Below are 23,651 nucleotides of genomic sequence, written 5' to 3'. Positions count from 1 at the left end.
ATGGAGCTGCGAGACAGGAAAGAAAGACTACAAACAAAGAAAAGGAAGAAGAAACGGAATCTCGGGAAGAGAAAATTAAGAAACTCAAATTGTTGGTTCAAAAGCAAGAAAAAGCCGTTGATAAATTAAAACCAACAATATGGAACAAAAGACCAGTCAGTCTTCATTTTAAAGGCGCATGGAAAAACCAGCCACATAAAACAAAGTGGTTAGAAAGAGAAAAGAGACCAAGCAAAGGTGGATTAGAAACAAGAGCTCGCAGACAAAAGAGAAGAAAAATAGAGTATGCTGACATTATCACAAATTCTCGGGATGTTGATATTTTGATGAGTCGAGGGGAACTGATAACTAAAGACGAATTTCTCGCTGTGATCGGGTTAAACCGAGTTGGAAAATTCCACGAAAACCAATCGTGAGTGATGATGTACTAAAACGGTGACTCTAACCAGTGTTCATATTAAAATACTACGAAAACAGCTTCCCGTTGACAATAAAAAATACAATTTACATGCAGTTTACAAAATTATCACATCTGTCATGAAGTCGTTATCATCAATCTCTATATTTACCCTGGACTGAATTAATCGCGAAATAGCCCGAGGTCGCTAATACTTCCGCGCATTTCACGAGCGTCTTCCCACTAGAACTTAATATACCAACCCCACCGAGGAATACGTTTCCTAGTCTCTTTGATATAAGTGTGACAGATATGAAATTGTTGAGGTGCGTCGGAATGGGGACCTGCAGTTTTATCGCCTTTACCTGACAAGCCTAGATAGTCATACTATTTGCTTAAAAGGCCAGATAGCAATTTTTTTAAAGGCCCTGAGTCTGACAGGTTTTAAACCTGACAGGTTTTTTAACCTTCCAGGAAATAGTTCCGACTACTAAAGAGCGGGTAGAGGCACAGAGAAAGAAATAAAGAAATGTAATAATTCCAGCTGCAGCAGAACAATTGTCAAGTAATTGAATTTGATCTCAGTATTGTCTCTTCTAGGTTTTCACCCACGTGACAAGGCGGCCGTGTTAATTGGCACTACAAGAAAATTCCTTTTTGCATAATTTGCATAATAATAAAGTTTAGTACCCAGCGGAGTGACACGTTATCATTTCTTGCCAACCAACATGGCCACCATGATTACAAGAACTCATTGCGATTACATGTTTATAACATAAGCGCAAAATTTTCTTGTCACTGTCTCGTATGCTTTACAAACTTAATAGGGCATGCATTATAATTCAATATACACATACTAAAGCATGTTGAAGTCAAGCTCAGACACACCTGACAGGGCCTAAAACTGTACAATAATAATCATCATCATCATCATCATCATCATCATCATCATAACAATAATAATAATCATAATAATAATAATACATTTTTGTTAAATTACAAGAATATTTTCTCAACATTTTTAGCTTCACAGGAATCAGGGGTTTCAAGAGTATTCCAAATATAGGACTGGTTGGCTAGTGTAGCTGACATACAAGCCATCTCAAAACAATGACAATATTCAACCAGTGTTCAGAAGCCCAAACATTGGTGAAGACCTTAAAGAGGTACTATGACAAAAAAAATCACTGACTTTTTTTCTTCAGATTTTGAAAGTGTGAATTTGCTTAACCTGCCTTATTGCCTGCCTGGCAAAATTTTGAGCTACTGTGACATAGATGCCAAATTGTAGGGAGAGGCTCGCTGGAGATTTAATGGAGCGCCTAACCCGAGCGAACGCTTGGAGAGAGAGAGCGTCACATGTCACGCTAGGCATGCGTAAAAACAAGTCGATCCCAGGTCACTTCGAGTAAACAAACACGAGCAGTGAGAAGAAAAGGGGTCCGGGGTCTAGAATTTCTTGATTTCTCGTCAATTTGCCGCTGATTTCTCGTCGATTTCACGATTTCTCAGATCATGAACAGTTTTACGTTTGTAGAACAATAATTTTATATGATATATATATTACAAAATTTGTTAACCCAAGCTCAGCTGGAGATTTTGCTTGCTCAGCTGGAGAGCTGGAGATTGAGTCTGAAAACTGGAGTCTCCAGCCGAAAGCTGGAGACTTGGCATCTATGCTGTGAGAAGTTGTGGATTTCATGTTCGCCCCACCATTATTCACATTCAAAACTGACTGACTGGACCTCAGTGGGTTGGATGTTGGAGAAAGTGACGCCATTTACTCAATAGCTTAAAATTTAAGTGTGGAAAGACAGTTTATTATGTATGCAACACACGAGTTTAAAAATCTGAAAGCCCCAAACTTCCATGCTGCATATTAATTCAGTCGCATACAAACACATTCTATTCTTAAACTAGTGACTCTTTAACGCCATTTTCTCCTCAATCCAGCTCTCTCAAGTTAGTAATGGGAAACCATTAAATAAGAAAATCCCAGTTAAAATAAACAAGTGTTTCCCTGAAATTACTTAAGGCTTAAAACTTGGGTCACTTAGTGTTTGGTTAACATAGTTTTGAAATCTAAAGAAAAAAAAGATTTGATTTTTTGATCATAGTACTACTTCAAACTACATAAACTCAGACCACCCCTAATTAAGCAACAATGTGTGGTGTACAAGTTTCAATGTGGTCTGTGAGATGCAGCTACACTAGCAGGCACTTGCACCAGCATATTGATGAACACCATTTTTTTCCTGCAATCAGGAAGCATTTGAAGAACAACCACAGAGTCAAAACTTTTCCATCCTCAAGAAATACAACAGAAAGTTAGACTAAATACTGTAAATACACATTTCTTTCAAAAGTTAGGCTGTTTGAGATGCTGTTCATAAACTTGAAGAAGCAAAGCCTGAACACAATTGCACTCTATCTGTGCAAAACTATTTACTTGAACATGCTTAACAGGCCTATGTGTTAAGTACATCACTGCCTGGGGCCGGTTGCTCGAAGCCTGGTTAGTGCTAACCGTTGGTTACGAGGTATCAAAACCCATAGGTTTCCATGGTATTTAACGCTGGTTAGGGCTAACCATGCTTTGAGCAACCCGGGCCTGGTTAATTTAAATCTATCACCTTTCACTCATATAAATAATTAGCCACTCTAAGTTTTTTTAGTCACCTGAAAATGCTGTATTAAACTTATTTCACTCATCATCTTTATTCTTATATTACTAATATTAATAGTTAGTAATAGTTCCACCTGTATTTTTGCCTTCTATTGGCCAATCTCCATTGAAAAAAATAACGAAAGTAAGAAGTAAAGACTAACTGCATGTTCTTGCAAGCGGCATTGTCTGAGGAAGGAGCCATATAACCATACACGCCATTCATATGTCAATAAGTGTCCGGGTATTCTGCAGTTTAGCTTGTATTACAATTCTGAAGTACCGATGCACGACTAGCAATGCAGCAGCACCTTGTATTAAAGACACTTGATTCCACAAACTACAAGTTTGCTTACAATGCTTACAATGCTTACAAGTGTAAGCACTGGAAGGACATAAGCCCGACTTCAGTCGGAAGGACTCGGATGATTTTCCGAGTAGGCTCCGTGTCACCATTTATACGTGGTCTCTTTAAAATTTGGAAACCGATTGAATGACGTTACTGTCAAAAGTATCCGGAATTTTAAGTCCACGGCCCACATTGATCTAAAGGAAATTATGAACTAATATATTTGCAGAATGTGGGCGTACGTTGAAAAAAAATATCACAAACTAAATAAAATATAACTTCACCAATGCGGGCAGTTAAAAGCTAACCTTGGGAAAAAGAGATGTATTGGAGCTTATTTCATTCTTCGTGCTATCACACCAATACTCGGCCCCATAAATACCGCTGACATTTCAATAAGGGTCAGTTAGTAAAAAATAAATGTCATAATTAATTCCTCCTGGTCAAATGTTAGTCGCTGTGATGGCCGAGTGGTTAAGGCGTTGGACTCGAAATCCAATGGGATCTTCCCGCGCAGGTTCGAATCCTGCTCGCAGCGCATATACTATTTTAATTTTACATCATTAAAAGTTTTAACTTCGTTATTTTGCTTTTAATTGTCGCACTGATTCTACAGCCAGTACACGCATTACCCACCAAAGCAAAATTTCAATACAGAAATTTGTCCTGTTTTGTTTGTCCCCTTGGATTTTATTATAAAATATCCAAACTTAATTGTTTGTTTTACTACTAGAAAGTAAACTGAGATACAATAATAAAATAAATAAGACGACACTGAAAAAGAGGAAAACGTAGTTGACATACTATGGTTGACCGAACTATTTAGGCGCAAAAATTGCACTGCGTTGGCCGGGAATCGAACCCGGGTCAACTGCTTGGAAGGCAGCTATGCTCACCACTATACCACCAACGCACACAACAAGTACCGATGGAAATTAAACAAATAGTTTAAGTCATTCACGATGACCAAAAAAAAAAAATTAACGGAATCCTAAAAAATCCCTTGCAAAATATATGTCAAGGGTCTAAATACCCTTATTATATAATCAACAAAATATCACGCTTCTGATTGGTCAATCACGAATGCATAAATAGGTGGTAGAGTGCAATAAGGAAGTTGCTCTGGAAACAAATTGAGATAACCTTTCCTATACAAAATAGGCTTCCCGCAATTATCACAACGACCAACGGTATCCACCGGCAAAATGATTAGAGTAAACTTTAGTGCTCTTGTCGTAAAAAAAGGTTGCTGTTATTCATTCTAGTGAAGTACAATAATAATAAAGAATTGTCGTTTGTCTCAAGAGGTGGTCACTTGTGATGTAGATCGCGACGTTTCCACTACATACTGCTAGTCTTCATCAGGCGATGAGGTCGACTGGTGCATTTTGATCCTCGCTGTTTCGGTGTGTTGTTCCTTCGGCGGTACGCTGTCGTACGGTTCTCCTGTTGTTGTGGTTCTTGATAGTGGGCATCCATGCTTCCGGAATTTCCATTCCACTATCCCTGTTGATGTTGATGTCCGGACGTTATTGTCAAGTGCCTCTACAAGCGCGCCAAACGTCTCGTAACAAAACCTTCTGGTATCTCCAAGGAGAAGAAGCACCTGTCTTCTGTTCTTGTCTCTAATGGTTACCCTCTTTCTTTCCTGCGGAGAATCACCAAGACCAAGAAACCGAGTAGCAGTGCTGAGTCCACGATCGAGTATAAGTCTACTGCGGTTTTACCCTATGTCAGAGACCCATCCGAACAACTTCGCCGCTGCCTACAGCAACAAGGCATACGCGCCGTTTTCAAGTCGGAGACTACATTAAGATCACATCTGGTACGACCGAAAGACGCTGTCGAGCCGACTAAACAAGATGGCGTGGTTTATGCGGTTAAGTCTACATCGGTGAGACTGGAAGACCTATGCAAGATAGAATCAAAGAACATGAGCGAGACATCCGACTTTCCCGTACCCAGACCTCCGCCGTTTTAGAACCCGCCTCATCATCATCATCATTTTATTTAAATAATTTAAAATTTAACAAATTAGAAAAAATATATATATACAACCCGCATGTAGCAACCCACTTTGGAGCGAAGTAAAGTTTATTGATCGTGATCCTCATTGGTACATACCCAGGGTCAAAGAGGCGATTCACATAAGACTTCACCATAACAACATCAACAGGGGTAGTGGAACAGAAAATCCCGCGGAAGCATGGATGCCCACGATCAAGAAACACAACAACAGGAGAACCGTACGACAGCGGACCGAAGAAGGAACAACACACCGAAACAGCGAGGATTGAAATGCACAAGTCTGCTGAAAATCAACCAATCACAGCGGAGCATCCTGCTTAAAAGGTGACGCGTAACCAGTCGACCTCAACGAAGACTTATGCAGTGGAAACGTCGCGATCTACGTCACAAGTGACCACATCGTGAGACAAACTCTTGTGCTCTTGTTACCTTGTTGGCCTTGAAGTTTGTGCTTTGAAGCTGTTCCTCCCAAGCTGTCATTTCTTTGTTCGTTCGATAAGAGTAAAATCTTAAGACAGTACTATTTTGATCTGTCGCTCTGAATATCGACGGTCATTGATCCTACAAATCCCTCTTATTCAACGTTTCTTATCTCCCAATTTTAAATCGAGCTTAAGGACGGTGCCTACTAATTAAAGAAATTTTTACCCTGGTTTATGAATATGCAGGAAATTTAGATCTTAACAAGTGTTATTGAAATCCAAAAAGAAAATTGTGGGTAAGCACGCACTTTTCAAAGATAATTCATGAATAATATTTGTAAAAGTTTTAAAATACAAAGCAATGTATGGCGTTCTTTCTCAAATTAAAGCATAATTATCTCTCAAAAATGCATAGTTACCCCCAATTTTCTTTTTGGATACCAAGAGTACTTACTAAGATCTACTTTCTCCGGATAGTTTAAACTGCGCAAAAATATACCTGTATTAGTAAGCATCACCATTTCGGAGCGCTTTTTTCAGTTATAAGTCAACTGTGACAGTGCGACGTAGAGCGCGTAGAAAGACTTTTTGAAAACCAGTTTGCCTTGGTTCATCTTTTTTTTGCAAACCAGTTTGCCTTGGTTCATTTCTGAGTACGTCCCTCGGCCTGCGGCCTCGGGCCTAACCTGCGATCAAGCGTACTTTTCTTGAGACAGGGCACTAAAAAGTACCTTTTCACACCATGTCTAAGGAAAAGTACGCCTGATTGCAGGTTACCTCGGGCCGTACTCAAGACTTCGAGCACTGAGTTTTTCTCTATACGAACCTCCCAGCCGATGAGAACCCCCTGAAGATAAGCGCAGATGACTCTACCCACAAAGACACTACTTAGCAGGAGAGTGTCAGGAAAGATTTTTCCCGACACGGAAAAAAAAGAAAGAAAACGACTAAATGACACCCATTTTAATTTCCGACTGGTTTGCCATACTGGCAACCCAGTAATAAAAAATCTTATGAACTTGCTCGTGCATTTCGTGATTTATGGGCACGAGCGATGTTTTGAAACTTTTTGAAAATTGCATGAGCCGTAGGCGCAGACGTATTTACGGTGGTCGTTTCTCTTAGCGGAGAGAAACGACCGCCGTAAACACATCTGCGTTCGCATGCTAGGGTCGAAGTACCTTTTTTAAATTTTCATGGTTTTTCCCTTTTTAGAGTTCATTTAGATTTTTCTGCGAGCTGTAAGAAGGGACGCGCGCGAAAAACCGAGAAATTACGATATAGACTCAGGAGATCATCAAAAGCTGCTGCTAGACTCTAGTCTTTGCTCACTTTTCTTTCTTGCACCCGCTTTTTCCTTCGTCCCGCTTGGTTTTTTGCCCGTCCCGACCAAAGGAGAGCCTTAAACGGGCTTGTTTTTTAGTTATGGCTTGTGTAGATTTCGCGTGCGCGTAGCTATAAACCCTTTCGAGCCCCGTTAACGCAAATCAAATGACAAATGTCGGTTTTCTCGGTGCAGAGTAGAGGAGCAACAAACTCGACCCACATAAGACGCCGACTTTGGGAATCGAACCCAGGCCACACTGGTGGGAAGCGAATGCTCTCGCCACTACGCCATCACTGCACCCCAGTACCATTGACCTCCTGAATAGAGGCCTTTTTATGTTATTTTATATGGCACAAACAAAAGAGTAAAGAAACAAATTTATCAAAACCTCGTTGTTTGCAATTATTAGAGAAATCGTATTCACCTTGTTTTTAAAATGTCTGAGCTGCACTACCGTGATGTCGGATAATAATATTAGGGAGCTTAGCAAGCGCGTTTGTGAGAAGAAACACGCGCGTGCTTATGCTCCCTAATAGGGAAGGCGTTTTTGAGACGTGGACGGCAACCGGAAGAGAAAATTTCGCGTGCTTGGACAGTGGTGTTTCCCAGATTTTTATACTTATCATCTCTAACGGAGAAAAGATTTTTAGCAATATAAATGTGGTTGTGTAAAGACAAGTTAAAAGAGAAAACGGTTCACTTCCGGTTGTCGTGCTTAAGTTCCCAAATATTAATAGAAACAGTCATTTACGTATCATTAGGAAAGCATGGCGTCGCAAATTGTCTTGAACATTTTAAAGAAGGTAGGAAAAAGATTTCAGATTTTAATTGACACTTTCCCAAATCTGTTTGATTTTCACTGTTATTTTGTTTTTGTTTTTGTTTGTTTTTTTTTTGCTGTATTAAACAATAGTTGTTGAATAACAAAGACCGGCAATTTGAGAACTATGAAATAGTCGCGCAGACGACCAATGTAAAAGACTTGCTTAGTACATAACCACCTGCTAGATCAATCTACTTTCGGGCCCGCTAAATTTACGCCTCGCAGCCATCGAGGCAAGCTAGCGAACTTTTTGTGTCACCTATCACTTTCCAATAGCTGATCTAAAGACAGCGGAGGTGGAAGACAGCGATAAGTGAGAAGCTGAACGGTCTCATCAAAGCTTTTATACTTCAACCCACCATCTTCTTTCATTCTTTTGGAGAATTCGTCTTCGATTTTTCTGTGGCGGGGCAAAACAGGCTCGGGGAAAAACGTTCTCTCATGTAGTTCAATTTCCAAATATTTCTCAAGCGAAAGAAGCTCTTCTTGTTCTTTCTCTAGCCTTACCAAAATTTCTTCCATTTCACTCAAAAGCTGCAGCTCTTCGATGGATAACGTTGGATCTTCAGTAACTGTTTTGAGTTCGGCAATCGTAAAGGTCTTCAAATCTGTTTGCAAAATTTGTTCCAATTCAGAGAACCTTTGTTGTAGAATAACTCTTCCAACTTTGAGTCGCTCGTGCTGTTTTTTTATTGCCGTAAGTTCCTTTACAAATATTGTTTGCATTTCTTTCATCTTGGAGTTAAAATTGTCTTTCTCTTCTTGGCTAGAGAATGTTATTCCATGGGAAACTAATGGTCCATCCACTAAATCGTTACAGCCAAATTCTGCTCCCTGAATTTCTCCTCTCGCATATTGCAACGACGTCTCCTTCTCCCCATTGCAAAAATTCTCAGGTTTTTTGCAGTCGAAAGAATCCCGCTCTCTTCTGTCTGGCCAGAAACTCTTAAATAACTGCAAGCAAAATCGTTTGAATCTATGACAGAGCGACATTACTTAGAGGCTTCCGTTTGAAGTTGCGCTTCGTTTTCGCAAGGAGTATCATGGTCGAGAACGGTAGCTTAAAGTGAGTTCTCCTGTGTTTGTGTTAGCGGCGGTTTTCCAGCTAATGCAACCCTTTGTAAATTGCACGTACCTTTATACTGGTATCCCCTTAGGTAGCAAAACCTCAAAATCCCCAACAGTAATGTTCCTTCGATTGTTAGAGGTCAACAACCTAAGGCTAGGCGCGCCGAATTTTAACAACAAACTGCAGAAAGCGCATCAATGTGGCCAAACCTGACAGTGCCAACAGGTGATTTTGTAGGTTTCCCTGGTTGCTTGTTTGTGATTATTTGCTATACCTCAACCAATCATATTGCAGACTCAAAGTCGGGTACCTGTTTCTCAGGAATGAATTTTAAGCATGTGCCATTGGCCTCTTTGTCAATTTAAAGCATTGATATGTCCATTCATTGTTTTACTACCAGCACTCAGTTAAATAAGGAAAAGCTATAAAAGTGCGGATAAAAAACATTCTGGCATTTAATAAGATTTAGCGGCTTAATTCTTTATTACCTATGAGTAAACCAAACACAGTTTTATGTTAAAGACTTTTGAAAACCGTTTAGTGCAAAGGACCGAAACTGTTGGTTACCGCCCAAACACAGACAAAGAATGCATAAAATTTAAATGCGCACGTCGACACATGCCTATACCTGTTTACAGATTCCATATCACCTCGCGTGACTTTAAGGACGGTGCCTACGAATTCAAAGGTATTTTTACGCGGTTTCCGGAATATGCGGGAAAAGCAGATCTTAACAAGTATTATTGAAATCCAAAAAGAAAATTGGGGGTAACCACGCATTTTTCGAAGATAGTTAATCAACAATATTTGTAAAAGCTTTAGAATACAAAGCAATGTATTGCGTTCTTTGCCAAATTGAAGCTTAATTATCTCTGAAAAATGCATGGTTACCCCCACTTTTCTTTTTGGATACCAAGAGCACTTGCTAAGTTCTTCTTTTTCCGCATAGTTTTGAACCGCTAACCATAACAGGGTAGATTTTGTGAGTGGGGGTGTTGACCAAGCAGGCAGACAAAACAGGTTTAAACAACGAGAAAGTTGCGAACGTTGGAAACGAGAGAAAACGTGAAAAATTAATGCTTTGCGGGATTTTAACTAATGATCTCTGCGATACCGGATCAGAGCTCCTCCAATTGAGCTGTCAAGTCAACTGAAAGACGACCATTTCTGTGAGATCGTAATAAAACCCAAGAGGATGTAGATATGAGAGACTATATGCGAAAGATATGTATTCCAATTAAGAATCCATCAGCGATCACCCAAGAATAATAATAATAATAATAATAATAATAACGAACGATTATGCGCTCGTAGGAATTTTCACGAATCCACGAGGGGGCTGCAAGAATCAGCCAATTAAAACAATGTAGACGTTACGCTTTTTCCAGTTTATTGCAGGTCAAAGCTACTATTAAGCCTGATTCTCACAATTGACGACAGCAGAAGCACAAGTATAAGACGCTTCACAAATATTCAGGAAAACAAATTGGCCTGCTCTCAACTCAGTTGATAAGAGCACTGCACTGGAATCACAGAGGTTATGGGTTCGGATGCCTATAAAAAGAAAATTGCTTAAATTGTATAGTAAGTGCGATCATTTCTTCAATTCACCACTAAACCGCACTTCATAAACATTTCTCAACTAAAGACAAATTGCCTTGGTAATCACGCGTTTATCCTTGCAGGTAAAATATGACGAACGGAAATATTCGATAATTTGGTTATGCTTTTTGCGGTGCATCCGGTAAAAAGCTAATACAGTAGTATTACAAGCTTTCTTGAAATGTATAGTTTCCAGTCCCCCCTCCAGGAGCTCGGTCAATATATTAAGTATTTTCCCCTGATTTGCATTTATTTGTTAGGTAAAATGACATTTTACATCATTTGAGGTGACTAACACTTCAGAAGAGACATCCTGTTGCTTAATTTCACAGATTTCAAAATCTTGATCTTTTTCTTCGGAAAACTATAGAACAGAACCGGATAGGAGAACCGTGAGTGAAAATGAACTATTTCAGTTCCTTAGGATTGCAACTAAGCATATTATCGGAGAAAATGCTTGAACATCACATAGCATTGTTCGAGATTGGTGATAGTGGCCTGCCTATCTTCTAGATTTGCTGTTACATAAACTTGGGAGTCATTGGCGTGCATCATGCAATCGAGGCCGTAAGATTTTATAACGGCCTCAACTGGAGCGTATAGTATGAATAGCAGGAGGCCCCAAAACGAACCCCTGTGGGACGCCGGACGTCAACAACTGAGGCTTAAATTCTGTGGATCCGATAACAACCTTTTGGGATCGTACTGAGTGTAAGACTTGAGAACCGTGTCGGTGACGCCAAACTGTGTACGGAGTTTGTCAATCAGGATACCGTGATCAATGCTGTCAAATGCGGCTGAAAGGTCCAAGAGGACCAAGATGACTTCCTTCCCGTCATCAATGGAGCGCAGAGTGTCATTTTGTACTCTTAACAAAGCAAATTAGCCTAGTCCCCATCAGCATCAGAAAAGTGTTAATTTTTAAACTAAAAAATAAAAAATAAACAATACACCAATGTTGCAACCAATTCAAAGCCTTTGGGAATAAAACGTTTTCTTCCAGGTATTTCCGTAAGATTTAAATGTGAATGCTGAGTTATAATGCAAATACAATACACAAAGAATATTAACCCGGAAAGATTTGAATTGAGTACAACATTGAGTTAGCCGATTTGGTCTATTGTTTATTTTACCGCAAGTCGTTGTTTTAAAATAGGCTTGCACTCTTCTGACGCTGATGGGGAAAAACCTGATACCAGAATCTTACTCTTGATAATGGACTCTTGATATTTCAGAAAAATGCAGAAAGAAACATCTTAAGATTGAGATCATCGCATCTCATGAGTAACGTTCGTGAATGCGCATGCGCTGATCGAAAATCTTAATTAACCTGCTTCTTTCGGCAGCTCAAATATGGGTCGTTCATATATAGTCTCTCAAATAACACGGAGTAACTTCTTTCAAACGACAATTTTCTCCTCGGCGCATTTAACTTGTACTCAACGTCTTCAGAAACATCGGTGGGAAGAAGCTACAGCAGAATTATCATAGTATTGGGTTAGCAATTGCCGCCTGGGATCTTGTTTCCGGAAGAAATTCTGTTTTTGTTCCGTAGATCAGGCAGACCATTAACAAAGAACTTGGCGTGAGGAGTATGGGTGGGAATTTAAAAAATATGACCGATTGATTTTAACAAGTCATCCATGTTGTGAACACCAGTTGTTTATCATTAATACACTGACACAACCTGTTACGGAAATCACAGTACAGAGCCGCCTTTGAGACACGTATAGCTACAGCTATCGGGAAAACAGTTTTCACAAACTTTATTCCTCTCTCGTACTATATGATTGGTTCTCATTCAGTCGCTTAGCTTGATTCAACACCCAGCGTCTAGCCTGGTTCTGTTTTGTTTATTTTGATTATATGCTTTTGGTAAACACTTGAGGACAAACAACCGCAATTTTCTAAACAAAGGCATCGATTCCACAACCAACTATTTGGAGCTCTCAACAACAATCAGTACATAACATTTTCCATGGAAAGGATAGCTGTAAAATTGTCTCATTAACTCAGAATGAGCAATATGGCGCGCGATCAAGCAGAGGAAGACCATGATGGACTTAAATAAGTCTCATGTTAATGGTTGGAGGTCTATTCATGTTTATTTTCACAGAGTCAGGAGCTTGAAAGGAAGTTCAGCTGTTTGTGCAAATCTCCAAATAGAGCTCAACTTACAGTACTTTAACACTTAACAAGACAGAACAACCATTATACTACAAAGACACGGAAAACATAATGTCAGTCAACTACAAAAAAGCAGAAGACATTGCAATTGATAACCTGGAAACTTGCGAAGAGAGGGATAAAAAGGAAACACCTTTGCCAACAAAAGAAACCCAGGCCTCTTCTTTTGCAACGTTTTGGAACATAAGCAATACTATTCAAGGATTACCGATTCTTGTGATTCCTTATGCAATCAGAAATGGAGGATATTTGGCTGTAATAACTCTCCTACTGGTTGCTGCTGCATCTAATTACACTGGAAAGACTATCGTGCGTTGCCTCTACGAAGAAGATACCAAATCCGGCAAGCGAATTCGCGTCCGCAATTCATATGCAGATGTGGGTCATGCTTTCTTTCCTAAGATTGGTGGGCATCTTGTCCTTGCTACACAGTTCCTGGAATTGCTTGTTGTGGCCTCGGTGTATCCTCTTTTAGTTGGAAGATTATTGGCCAAGTCCTTTCCACATATCCCCGCTCCCTGCTGGCTTTGGACGCTAATTGGCGGCATTCTCTTTCTTCCAAATATTTTCCTAAGAAACCTCTCTCAAGTAGCATGGACAAGTGTCTTAACAGTGTTATCTGCTAAAATAATTTTCATCACGGTGTTTGTGTACAGTTTGAGTCAGTTCCATAAATGGGAGCTAAGTTCTTTGAATCACTTTGACGCCAGTACGTATCCGTCAGCACTAGGAATTCTTGTAGCGAGCTACTTATCACAGCCTTTTGTTCCTCTAATCGAAGGAAGCATGCGTCACAAGGAAAAATTCAATTTCCTAATGAACTTATCTTATGGAACAATGACGTTCCTCAACGTGATCATAGGAGTGGTCGCTTACATCTCATTTCATCCCAACACGGCTGAGGTTGTAACAAACAATTTGCCAGAGGGTTCATTTCGTCGAGCAGTAAATGTCATGGCAGCCGTGTTATCTTTTACATCTTATACCCTTCCAATGTTCACTATTTTCGAAATCGTTGAACATTCTAACCTCGCATGCTTACCACAAGATTTCGGGAAATCCATTTTTAGTCCAAGTATTCTTGTGTTTCGGGCATCTTTAATTTCTGTAAGTGTATTTCTCGCGGCTTCATTACCTGCGTACACCTATTTTTTAGCTTTTGTTGGCAGCATAGCTGGTATCAGTTTAGAGTTTATATTTCCGCCGCTGTTTCATATTAAGCTATACTCCCAAGATATGTCGTGGTGCAATATTGTTCTAGATGTTGCTATGTTTTCTGTAGGCATTTGTGTGTCCTTGACAGGAGCTTACTTTTCAGGCCGCTCCATGATCCATACTTACAGCCAACGAATCGTGAACCGTTGTTCATAGTGGGAAAACAGGAAGAATTTGCACATGGAGTTAACAACCAACCATACTTGAATAGAGTCCAATACATGTTCTTGATTAAAGATCATTCATTCGTTTCTCTTGTATTTCCTGTTCTCGAGAACTCTGTAGTTTATCCTATACACAATTCGAGAGTCGCTCAGTTTTCGTCAATTTATAGGGTTTATATGAAAAACATAATATGCGCACAAAATCGAGTGATGTTATCTCAGCAAAGTAGAGGACAAAATTCAACTTGGTCTTACAGTATGTTTAGGCCGACAGTCTTTGATGAAGCCTTTCGTGACTCAGTGAAAGAAAATCTCCCCAAATGTTTGTTAATTAGCGGTTTAATGGCTAAGGCAGCGAACCCTAGCCGATGAGGATGAGAGCATAATTCCAAGCTGATTGTTTTTCTACAATGCAATTACTAAAGGTTATACAGCACAGAAATAAGTTGAAAACTATCTCATGAACAAATGCGATTTCCTGATTTGGAATTTAATTAGGACAATTTCCATTTGACAGAACTGACCGGCCAGACCCGAAAAGAAAATGCCACAATTTGGAGGAACACTCGAATGATAATCTCTGGCATTTCTCTGGAGGAGGATATATCATCCTCGAAGTGCCCGGTCTTAGCTGGCTGCGGTTAGTTCCGTCAAATGGTAAGTAGTAGGCACCATCATTGGCTTTACGATCTGAACCGATTCACTTTTAGCGAAACAAGTGACTTAAAGAAAAGGTTCAACTATCGTTCCAAAGAACGGTATCCGCGTCCTGGTGTTAAAATAACTAACATACAAGGAACGTATAGTCATACCGGTTTCACCAATGGTGTCCCAGCTTATTCAATATCCTTAAAAAATATGCCAAAAAATCTCTTAAAGACAATGGACTCTGTAGCGCAAAGGATAACGTGTTGGCCTCCCAAGCCGAATATTATGTCACAAGGGCGGAGCTAGGGGGGTCCTGCGGTGCCCGTGACTCCCCTATTGTAACTTTTTTTTAAGAAAACAACCTACAATATTCAGGTGGCAAAAACGCCACAATCTGGTGAGCACCCTCTGTTTGACACAGTGTGACCCCCCCCCCCCCCCCCCTTTGAAAAATCCTGGCTACGCCTGTGTTGCTGTCGGACCTGTTATTTCATTGATCACCGATTCGCATTATTTTTGTTTTGTTTTCCTCCGAAATGAATTGGCCAGTCAGAAACTAAACAAAACTATACGGTTTCTGGTTCACTTTCACTGAGTTCCGTTCAGGTTTTTTGTTTTAGAGAAGGGGAGGGGAAGAGAGGTGTCTGTCCATCAAGGTTAATTTTTTTGTTGTTGTGGATAAGTTGGGCCATTTGTTTCTTGTTGAGTTTTTATTGGTTTAGGGGACAGGTGGGTATTGGTTAGGCCATACCAGTCTTTTCCGTTTGGTTCTTGCGTCGTTTTCGTGTGTCTTGTTGGTTTTTAAGTCAGCAAGGTCATTTTAAACTCGTAAGCCATTTTGCATTATTGTGGTGTTTTTGCCTCCATTGAATTCGATGCAGCCTTTGTTCGTCGTGTCTACCTCAACCATTCGTGTTCTGCAGGCCATTCAGCATTATTGTGTCTCGCAATAATAATGTCGAGCAAGGTGAGCAAAAACCTTCAGGTTTGGGGACGATTCCGATCTTTCATGATAACGAAAACGGCAAGGTCAATGAAAATATAACTTTGATCGTCACGAGACGACTTTGCCGTTGTAGTATAAAAACAACTAATTGGGCAGAGATGCATTCCACTGGTGACCGACCTAATGGCCCGTTTAAACGGTTTCAACATTTGCTTCAATATGCATACAACACTTAGTTGAACCAAATATGTTCGGTGTGTTTAAACAGGTCGCCCAGCATTGTTGAAAGCGTAAAACAATGTTCAAAGTTTGTTGAAAGCGTGTTGACAGGTGAAGCTATGATCTTCGCAGTTATGAAAGCAATTTTTACAATTGCGTAGAGATGCCTGAAAAATTCAGGACTTCAACGGGGTTTGAACCCGTGACCTCGTGATTCATTTCATATACCATTTCATCGTGTTGAATCAAGTTTAAATCGGTTTTTTAAACATTCATTCAACATCGATTCAACTTTTCCTTTGTTGTCGAAAATGTTTCAATGGTATTGAAGCCGTTTGAACACTCTGTTCAACAATTGTAGAACTAACGCATGCTGACATCAGGCCGCAAAAGTCAATATGGCGTAGTGTATCTGGATGAGAGAGTTTGGTTTCTAGTTCTTAGTTCCGCGCAATCAATGTTGGAACCGTTTGAAAGGCCGTTGCACAACTTTATTTTTGCGTCCAACATTTGACCAACATCCGTTCAACTTTTGTTGAGCAAATGTTGGTCAAATGTTGAAACCGTTTAAACGGGCCTCAACGACTTAAGGACGTTCGCGCCAATTGTTTCTGCGCATCCTTACTGCGCACGCAAATGCACACGCCACGTTATACACGAGCGCGCGCGCTAAGTAATAAAATGAGAAATGGTAGGGCAAAAGGCCATTGCTTTGCCTGGATTTAACGGTCTTGGACGTTCGGTGACCCCAATTTTTCTTTCCAGAAACGAATTTTATTTACAATTATCTCCACGTTGCCCAAGAATGAACAAAAAATCAATGTGGGAAGTTAAAAAAATGTCAAGATTTCTGCTCACGGGACATCAAATCCTGCCATCTTGCGGCGGCAAGGCGCGTGAAACTGTGGTCGCTAAATGCGAACTTGATCTTTAAGGAACCTCACCAGTTGACTAGATTCACTTAATAAGTCCACTTAAACAATATTTGGCAGAGAAGATTTCACTTCAAAGATTTAATTGCAATATATTTGGGTTTACAGACACTGGCCTTATTCGCTAACGAAGCCCGATTTTGTCACGTTTTGGGTGTTTTTCCGGGCATGTTCTCTCCAAAACGAAGTCGGTGACCCCCCATTTTTTTTACATTTCTGACATAACTAACTCATCATCTTACAGTGGTAAAATCAATGTTGAGAAATTTTCGCGCGAACGTCCTTAAACGTCTCAGACGACTTCAAAGTCTCTGGCACAAAAATGGTAAGGGAAGTCACTGTTGCATGCCCACGTTGTCTTCCCATACAGGGCTTCATGTAATGAAATGCATGCCACATGTGAAGCACGATCATTTTTCCTCATTCAACCAATCAATATTGTTTTCTGGCATCACTGTTACCGTAGCTGTTACCGTAGCTGTAACCGTTGCTTAACCTCCCTGTTTGTACCTGCATTTGAGTCTTGTGGTTTACTCTTTGTTTTATCAATTCAAGTGTTGGGCGTTGGGAGTTCAGGTCGGCTGGGAGACTTGGACCATTAGTTCAGTGATCTTTCTGATCAGGAGAATTATGTGGGGCCTGGCTCTGAGCTACGGCGAGTGTTGTGCCTTTCAAGGTATTGTGGTGAATATGTTAATGGTTTCTAAGGGTCTTTTGTTTCGTTAGGGCCAATCGCTTCAATGTCTGAGAAAAGTAGAAGTAGTATAACACATTTTAATTTCTTTTTAATTCGAAAGCTCTTATTCAACCTACAGGAAATGCTATCTTTTGCAGTAAATTTCTTTTCTGCCTCAGGGCCATATATCTTCTAACTTTGCGTAGGAAGTTGTATCCAAATGCAAAATCACATGTTACATCGCTCGAAGCAGTTCGCACTAATACACTGTGAATTTATACACAATTACTAATTCACTGGCTGTAGAATTGAATTATCGAAGAGAGAGAAGTCAGAGTTCCACTAATTAGCATAATAACCCCAAAAAATAAGACAAAAATTTCAACGAAAATACTTAGCCATGATAGGTTTTGCCAATAAATCTTAAGGCGAAACAGCGGAGGAAAAACAAACTCTAAACTGATTCCAGCTGAGCTTCCTACCAGAGCTAAGAAATACGTAAAGCCAGAAAGTGACGCTGAGAGAAGAACACTTATAGAAACCAACAGAAAACGGCAAAATATAAAAAATGGATATCGAACGGATTTACCAGCACCCCGTTGAAAATGAGAGACTTTGAGGTTTCCAACAATTTCGAAAATAGTGAACATTGGAAGGGTATAAGATGTAAAAGATAACACGGCTGCCATGACATTTACTGCTCGACGAAATGAACCCTCTGGCAAATTGTTTGTTACAACCTCAGCCGTGTTGGGATGAAATGAGATGTAAGCGACCACTCCTATGATCACGTTGAGGAACGTCATTGTTCCATAAGATAAGTTCATTAGGAAATTGAATTTTTCCTTGTGACGCATGCTTCCTTCGATTAGAGGAACAAAAGGCTGTGATAAGTAGCTCGCTACAAGAATTCCTAGTGCTGACGGATACGTACTGGCGTCAAAGTGATTCAAAGAACTTAGCTCCCATTTATGGAACTGACTCAAACTGTACACAAACACCGTGATGAAAATTATTTTAGCAGATAACACTGTTAAGACACTTGTCCATGCTACTTGAGAGAGGTTTCTTAGGAAAATATTTGGAAGAAAGAGAATGCCGCCAATTAGCGTCCAAAGCCAGCAGGGAGCGGGGATATGTGGAAAGGACTTGGCCAATAATCTTCCAACTAAAAGAGGATACACCGAGGCCACAACAAGCAATTCCAGGAACTGTGTAGCAAGGACAAGATGCCCACCAATCTTAGGAAAGAAAGCATGACCCACATCTGCATATGAATTGCGGACGCGAATTCGCTTGCCGGATTTGGTATCTTCTTCGTAGAGGCATCGCACGATAGTCTTTCCAGTGTAATTAGATGCAGCAGCAACCAGAAGGAGAGTTATTACAGCCAAATATCCTCCATCTCTGATTGCATAAGGAATCACAAGAATCGGTAATCCTTGAATAGTATTGCTTATATTCCAAAAGGTCTCAAATGAGGAAGTAAGGTTTCTCTCCAATAACGAATCTATCTTGTTTCGATTCTCACCGTCACTGTCATCCAGATTGTCTTCTAAGCTGTCTGCTTGAAGAAGCGTGTAATCTCCTTTACTTACTTTTTTTTCAGATGCCATGGGTTGTACTCCTGTTTATTAGGTTAAAGCACCAATCATTTAAGGTCAATTATTGTAGGACATGCAGTTGAACCGACACACAGCGTTTAATCGCACTGACAACTTTCAGTTTGAGAGACTGCATTACGCGGAACAGCTTATATATTTCTGCTCAGCGAGTTATTTTATATTTTGAGTGGTTAATTCTCTTCGCTTTGGAATCAGTACTTATTCACTCTTATGCAAATTACTGCATTGTTTCCCTTAACTAAGATTACCTGGGGAAACTGTGGCTGAAACGAAGCTTAGCCTGTCAAACAAGCATAAGTGACTTGGCGAGTTGTAATAATGAAAGGCTATCACAAGATTTCACGAATCGTACTTGAGTTTAACCCTTGAATTTAAAGCATTGCGGTAAAAGCCTCGACATCTTCCTTGACGTCATAAAGAAAGTACCTTGAATAACTTCGACCTTTGGACCATGAATGAACGCGTAACTGCAGTCACTTTTTCCTTGTTATGGAAACGCTAACGATGTCGAATGCTAAAGTAGGCAAAAGTAATCCTACTGCTTTAGTAAAAAAGCACAAGATGGCAAGCGTCCGGCGAAGTCGACGCGTTTTTGGGGAACTGAACTTTTTATGAGCCCACCTCGGATGAAGTGCAACATAAAAATAAAATATCTGTCGCGAATATCAATCCGCCATTAAATCAAAAACTGGGCAGCTGCTCTCTGACCTAGAATTTGCCGGGTTTTTTTTCTTTCGAGTGGTTGGGGTAGGTTTTGTGAAAACAATACTCCTCTTCGTTGATTTTCTTTCATCATTTTAAAGCCACTCCTACACGCCACATTCTATGCGGGTTAGAAAAATCACTATCAACTTTCGATCGCGCGATTGTTCTTTGAAGCACTTGGTCTATGTTCAAAACTTAACGATAAGGTGTAATAATTCATTTTATCGATTCCAATTCTAGTCCAGCTTCAGCTGGATTTGCCTCATGCACTAAGAGACAACGTTCTCACGAGTTCTTCACAAACATAAAGTACCAGTTGAGTTATAGGAACCTCGTATGACCAATCTACTTCTGAAATTGAAAATACTCAAGTGATACGATAACACATGTAGTGAGTCAATGATGGCATTTTAATTCATATAGTGGTGAACTTAAAACGTTTCCTATGGATTCCGTCTATTTGATCCAAGACAGAGAAAACAGCGGAGAGATTCTTTGTTCAGATTGACCATGTTCGATCCCAGCAGGGTGTTAAAGAATACGATTTCAAACTTTGGGGTAACTCACGGCGGTCATGTTTTTAACCGAAAAAAAGAAGAAAATCTATCCGAAAAAGAGTTTAATTTTCGGATTTGTTTCCGAAGGATCAGTTTGACACACTAACATAATCGATGTTTCTCTGCACAAGGACCCAACATAAACGCCGAGAAGTCCTACGAAAAAATCCGCACTGCTTCCAGTCGAACACAACAAACTGGCAAAGCCGCCAAGTAAGCGAGTTATTTTAAGTGAGTGATTCTTGAAAAGCCCACCACTGACTCATGTTCAAGTTCAAATTTCATCATCTCGTCGATACTTGTGGTGGATTCACTTTCAAGCCAAACTGACGGAGAGCTCCTTTCTTAACGGGTAAAGTCGTTTGGCACTCTGTCAAGTCACTTTTGCGTATGAAAGGATCAAAAAACAAGGTAATTTTGATGACATTTCACCAAACGTTAAGAAATTTTGAATTAAAATAGCTTTCTTGTGCGTGAATTCTTGTACTCCTAATACAACGCAATAAAGCGAACGCGATTTACTTAGCATTCGCATTTCATTTCGAGGAGGTCAACAGTCGGCTCCACGATTATTACATATTTCTTACCTAAATGTATTAATACAACGCAGATCTGTGTTCTCGTAGTTTTCACACAATCGGCGCATCAGCCAGTATTAAAGTTTTGTGGATAATGAATCTGAACTTCCAAAGGGGCCGATCAGATCCTGATAATCCGGCGGGTCGCGATCCTGTCCACATGGCAATTTTAACAGTTCTTGTCCAAGTCCTGAGATCGGCCTCATTTTATGAAATTCCACTAAGTCTTTGAGAGTCTGGTGTGCAATCTGATTGTGGCCGAAAAACTGGTAAGTGTTTTCACTTGTATCGACGAGATAATGCTTACAGCGTTCTGGTGCTCGGTAGGTGATGGTATAACCCCACACACGCTCACTGACACGAACCAAAAACGAACCCGGAGGCTTCTTTGCGAGTAAAGTTTCCGCATCCTGTCGAGATATAATCCCTGGAAAAACAGATATAAAATCGGGTGTTTTTTGACAGTTCTCTAAGTTTGACAAGTACATTTCTAAGGCGCGGATGCCGCCCTTGGCTGCAGCGACGACATCCCTACATACTTTAGCCATCAGATATGGGCGTGTATGAAAACCGTTGTAGATTTCTCTACGCTTAATTCAACTTCTTTGTCCGGCAATTTTATACTGGTTACGGATAAGGTTTACTGTTTTGGTCAAGCGCAAAAATATCGATCGATTAATAACTTTAAAGTGGTACTACGACCAAAAACAAACAATTCTTTTTTTTCTTTGGATTTCAGAACTATGTTAACTAAACATTAAGTGACCCAAGTTTTAAGTTGTGATTTTAAAATGACACCTGTTTATTTTAACTGGAATTTTCTTATTTATTGGTCCGCCATTACTACCTTTAAAATTTTGAGAAAGCTGGGTCGAGGATAAAATGACGTCAAAGACTCACTCGTTTAAGAATGCAATGCGTGTGTACGCGGCTGAATTAATATGCACCACGGGAGTTTCGGGCTTTCAGATTTTTAAACTCGTATTTTGCACATAAAATAAGTTGTGTTTACACGCTGAAATTTAAGCTGAGTAAATGACGTCACTTTCCCTAGATCCAACCCTCTGAGGCCCAATCGGTCAGTTTTGAACGTGAGTAATGGCGGACCGTGAAATCAAAAACTTACACTCAAAATAAACATCCTTTAGATAAAAATCAAAGCTCAAAATTTTGCACGTCAGGTGTTAAGCGAACACGCTGCCAAAATCTGAAGAAAAGAAGGCGACAATTTTTTGATCATAGTTCCACTTTAAATTTTCGTTACTATCGTGGCTCGCCTTAAGTCACTGGCTTCAGTCAAGAGTTTAAAGATCACTGTTTTTTGACAGGTTTTGACGCCGGGGTTGAAAGCTGACCAGTATTCACGATATAACGAGCACTACGGTCAAAGATTATGCGTCAAGACGCGCTTGCGTAGCTTTGGCGGGCAGAGCCAGCCAGTTACTGAGAGTACAAAACGAGGACGTTGTCCTCCCAGACGCCTTGAGTAGAAACCGGAATCTGGTGTTCTACCTACGTTTCTACGTAAAACAACGAGTTTGAAAGCCTCCCGGCGGTTTAACATCTGCTCCTGTCGTATGAAGTAATTTATTCAGAGCAGTGAAAAGAGAGGAAACATCTTCCGGTAGATGTTTTCTGACTCAGTCCGGGACGACAATGTAATCGTCGTCTGAACTAAAAACTTTTTCCCACCCAGAAGATGAAGAACTAGTGTGGTTAATGCGGTCAAGAAATAATAAAAATCTGCTTCTCACCATGAAAGTAAGGTAAGATCGTATCCCCATCATAGCAAATCCTCTTGGGCAGCTCCTCTTGTTGAAACCAATCAATCACATTTTTTTTGCTCTTAGGTTTGACGCTTCTTCTTGGCCTAAGAGGGGATACACTAGGCGGCGGTGGTCGAGGAGGGGCCACTGTTACTTTCTCTTCAGGCCTGTTTTATATTTACAAATGTAATCTATAATCACTAAAACTGGAAAAGGAAGAGTTAACCAGATGCTGTTTATAAACAAACAAACATACAACAAAGATAGTTTATTTTACACCACACGTAAATAAGAGAACCATAAAATAAGTAATAGGACTAAAGTAATGTACAATGCCCCTTAGCAAATAACTAAAATGCTAATCTAGCTAGCAGTCAGAATAAAGAACTATGTATAAATAAAAGAGTCGATTCAGGGACATGAAGATGTTTGGAAAATTTCAATATTAAATGAAATTTGTCGTCACTGTTTGTCATCAGTGAAGCAGCGAATCGTGTTATGGAGTCAATTAGGGATCCAATAAACTCGTTACATAAACCCTTTCAGTGGTTGGAGCGGGGGAATGAAACCCGGAGAGTTGGCAAACAAATCCAGCATTCATCACCTCACCACTACGAACTAGGAATTTGCATAGCACAGTGGCAGTCTGCTGAAGGAAAAAAAATGCGAACGTAGCATTTTGAGGATTACTGACCTAGCAGGTACAGGTGGGGGTGGTCTCTGTGGTTTCACGCTCAATGTGGATCTCCTC

At 40.1% G+C, this 23,651-nt stretch overlaps 4 protein-coding genes and 2 non-coding genes across 14 annotated transcripts in view; 2 read left to right on the top strand and 4 right to left on the bottom strand.

Annotated features, from left to right (window-relative positions):
- Nucleotides 1-3,867: 3,867 nt before the first annotated feature.
- Nucleotides 3,868-3,949, top strand: Trnas-cga (transfer RNA serine (anticodon CGA)). The gene has a single exon. It is a non-coding gene; the product is annotated as a tRNA-Ser (tRNA).
- Nucleotides 3,950-4,252: 303 nt separating this feature from the next.
- Trnag-ucc (transfer RNA glycine (anticodon UCC)) lies at nt 4,253-4,324 on the bottom strand. The gene has a single exon. It is a non-coding gene; the product is annotated as a tRNA-Gly (tRNA).
- Nucleotides 4,325-7,576: 3,252 nt separating this feature from the next.
- Nucleotides 7,577-9,525, bottom strand: LOC138016512 (uncharacterized). The gene has a single exon (XM_068863675.1). The coding sequence runs from the start codon at nt 9,002-9,004 to the stop codon at nt 8,267-8,269; it is 738 nt and encodes a 245-aa protein (XP_068719776.1). The 5' UTR covers nt 9,005-9,525; the 3' UTR covers nt 7,577-8,266.
- A 189-nt stretch (nt 9,526-9,714) lies between these two features.
- On the top strand, nt 9,715-15,275 carry LOC138016510 (vesicular inhibitory amino acid transporter-like). Of its 2 annotated transcripts, none has more exons than XM_068863674.1 (3): nt 9,715-9,768; nt 10,469-10,664; nt 11,196-15,275. In XM_068863674.1, the coding sequence occupies exon 3, from the start codon at nt 12,921-12,923 to the stop codon at nt 14,238-14,240; it is 1,320 nt and encodes a 439-aa protein (XP_068719775.1). In that variant the 5' UTR covers nt 9,715-9,768; nt 10,469-10,664; nt 11,196-12,920; the 3' UTR covers nt 14,241-15,275. The 2 variants fall into 2 exon arrangements, with proteins under 2 accessions (XP_068719775.1, XP_068719774.1); XM_068863673.1 differs by having other exon boundaries at nt 10,943-15,275.
- A 1,996-nt stretch (nt 15,276-17,271) lies between these two features.
- LOC138016509 (vesicular inhibitory amino acid transporter-like) lies at nt 17,272-20,230 on the bottom strand. The gene has a single exon (XM_068863672.1). The coding sequence runs from the start codon at nt 19,283-19,285 to the stop codon at nt 17,963-17,965; it is 1,323 nt and encodes a 440-aa protein (XP_068719773.1). The 5' UTR covers nt 19,286-20,230; the 3' UTR covers nt 17,272-17,962.
- A 156-nt stretch (nt 20,231-20,386) lies between these two features.
- LOC138016508 (SH2 domain-containing protein 4B-like) overlaps nt 20,387-23,651 on the bottom strand; it is a 19,846-nt gene continuing 16,581 nt past the window's right edge. For all 8 annotated transcript variants that reach the window (XM_068863669.1, XM_068863668.1, XM_068863665.1 and 5 more), the window contains 3 exons: nt 23,595-23,651; nt 22,889-23,067; nt 20,387-21,561 (listed from right to left, as the gene is read on the bottom strand). The exon at nt 23,595-23,651 is cut by the window's right edge and continues 404 nt beyond it. In XM_068863669.1, the coding sequence (XP_068719770.1) occupies nt 21,212-21,561; nt 22,889-23,067; nt 23,595-23,651 (586 nt within the window). In that variant the 3' untranslated portion in view covers nt 20,387-21,211. The remainder of the gene's footprint in view (nt 21,562-22,888; nt 23,068-23,594) is intronic.

This window comes from Montipora capricornis, chromosome 9, assembly GCF_036669925.1.
Source record: "Montipora capricornis isolate CH-2021 chromosome 9, ASM3666992v2, whole genome shotgun sequence".
Classification (NCBI taxonomy): domain Eukaryota; kingdom Metazoa; phylum Cnidaria; class Anthozoa; order Scleractinia; family Acroporidae; genus Montipora; species Montipora capricornis.
The sequence above is the reverse complement of the archived record's forward strand: the minus strand, read 5'-3'. Positions and strand labels throughout refer to the sequence as shown.

Excerpts from the sequence above, each read along its gene's own strand:
- LOC138016509 (XM_068863672.1), bottom strand. The coding sequence starts at position 19,285 with ATGGCATCTGAAAAAAAAGTAAGTAAAGGAGATTACACGCTTCTTCAA.
- LOC138016512 (XM_068863675.1), bottom strand. The coding sequence starts at position 9,004 with ATGTCGCTCTGTCATAGATTCAAACGATTTTGCTTGCAGTTATTTAAG.
- LOC138016510 (XM_068863674.1), top strand. The coding sequence starts at position 12,921 with ATGTCAGTCAACTACAAAAAAGCAGAAGACATTGCAATTGATAACCTG.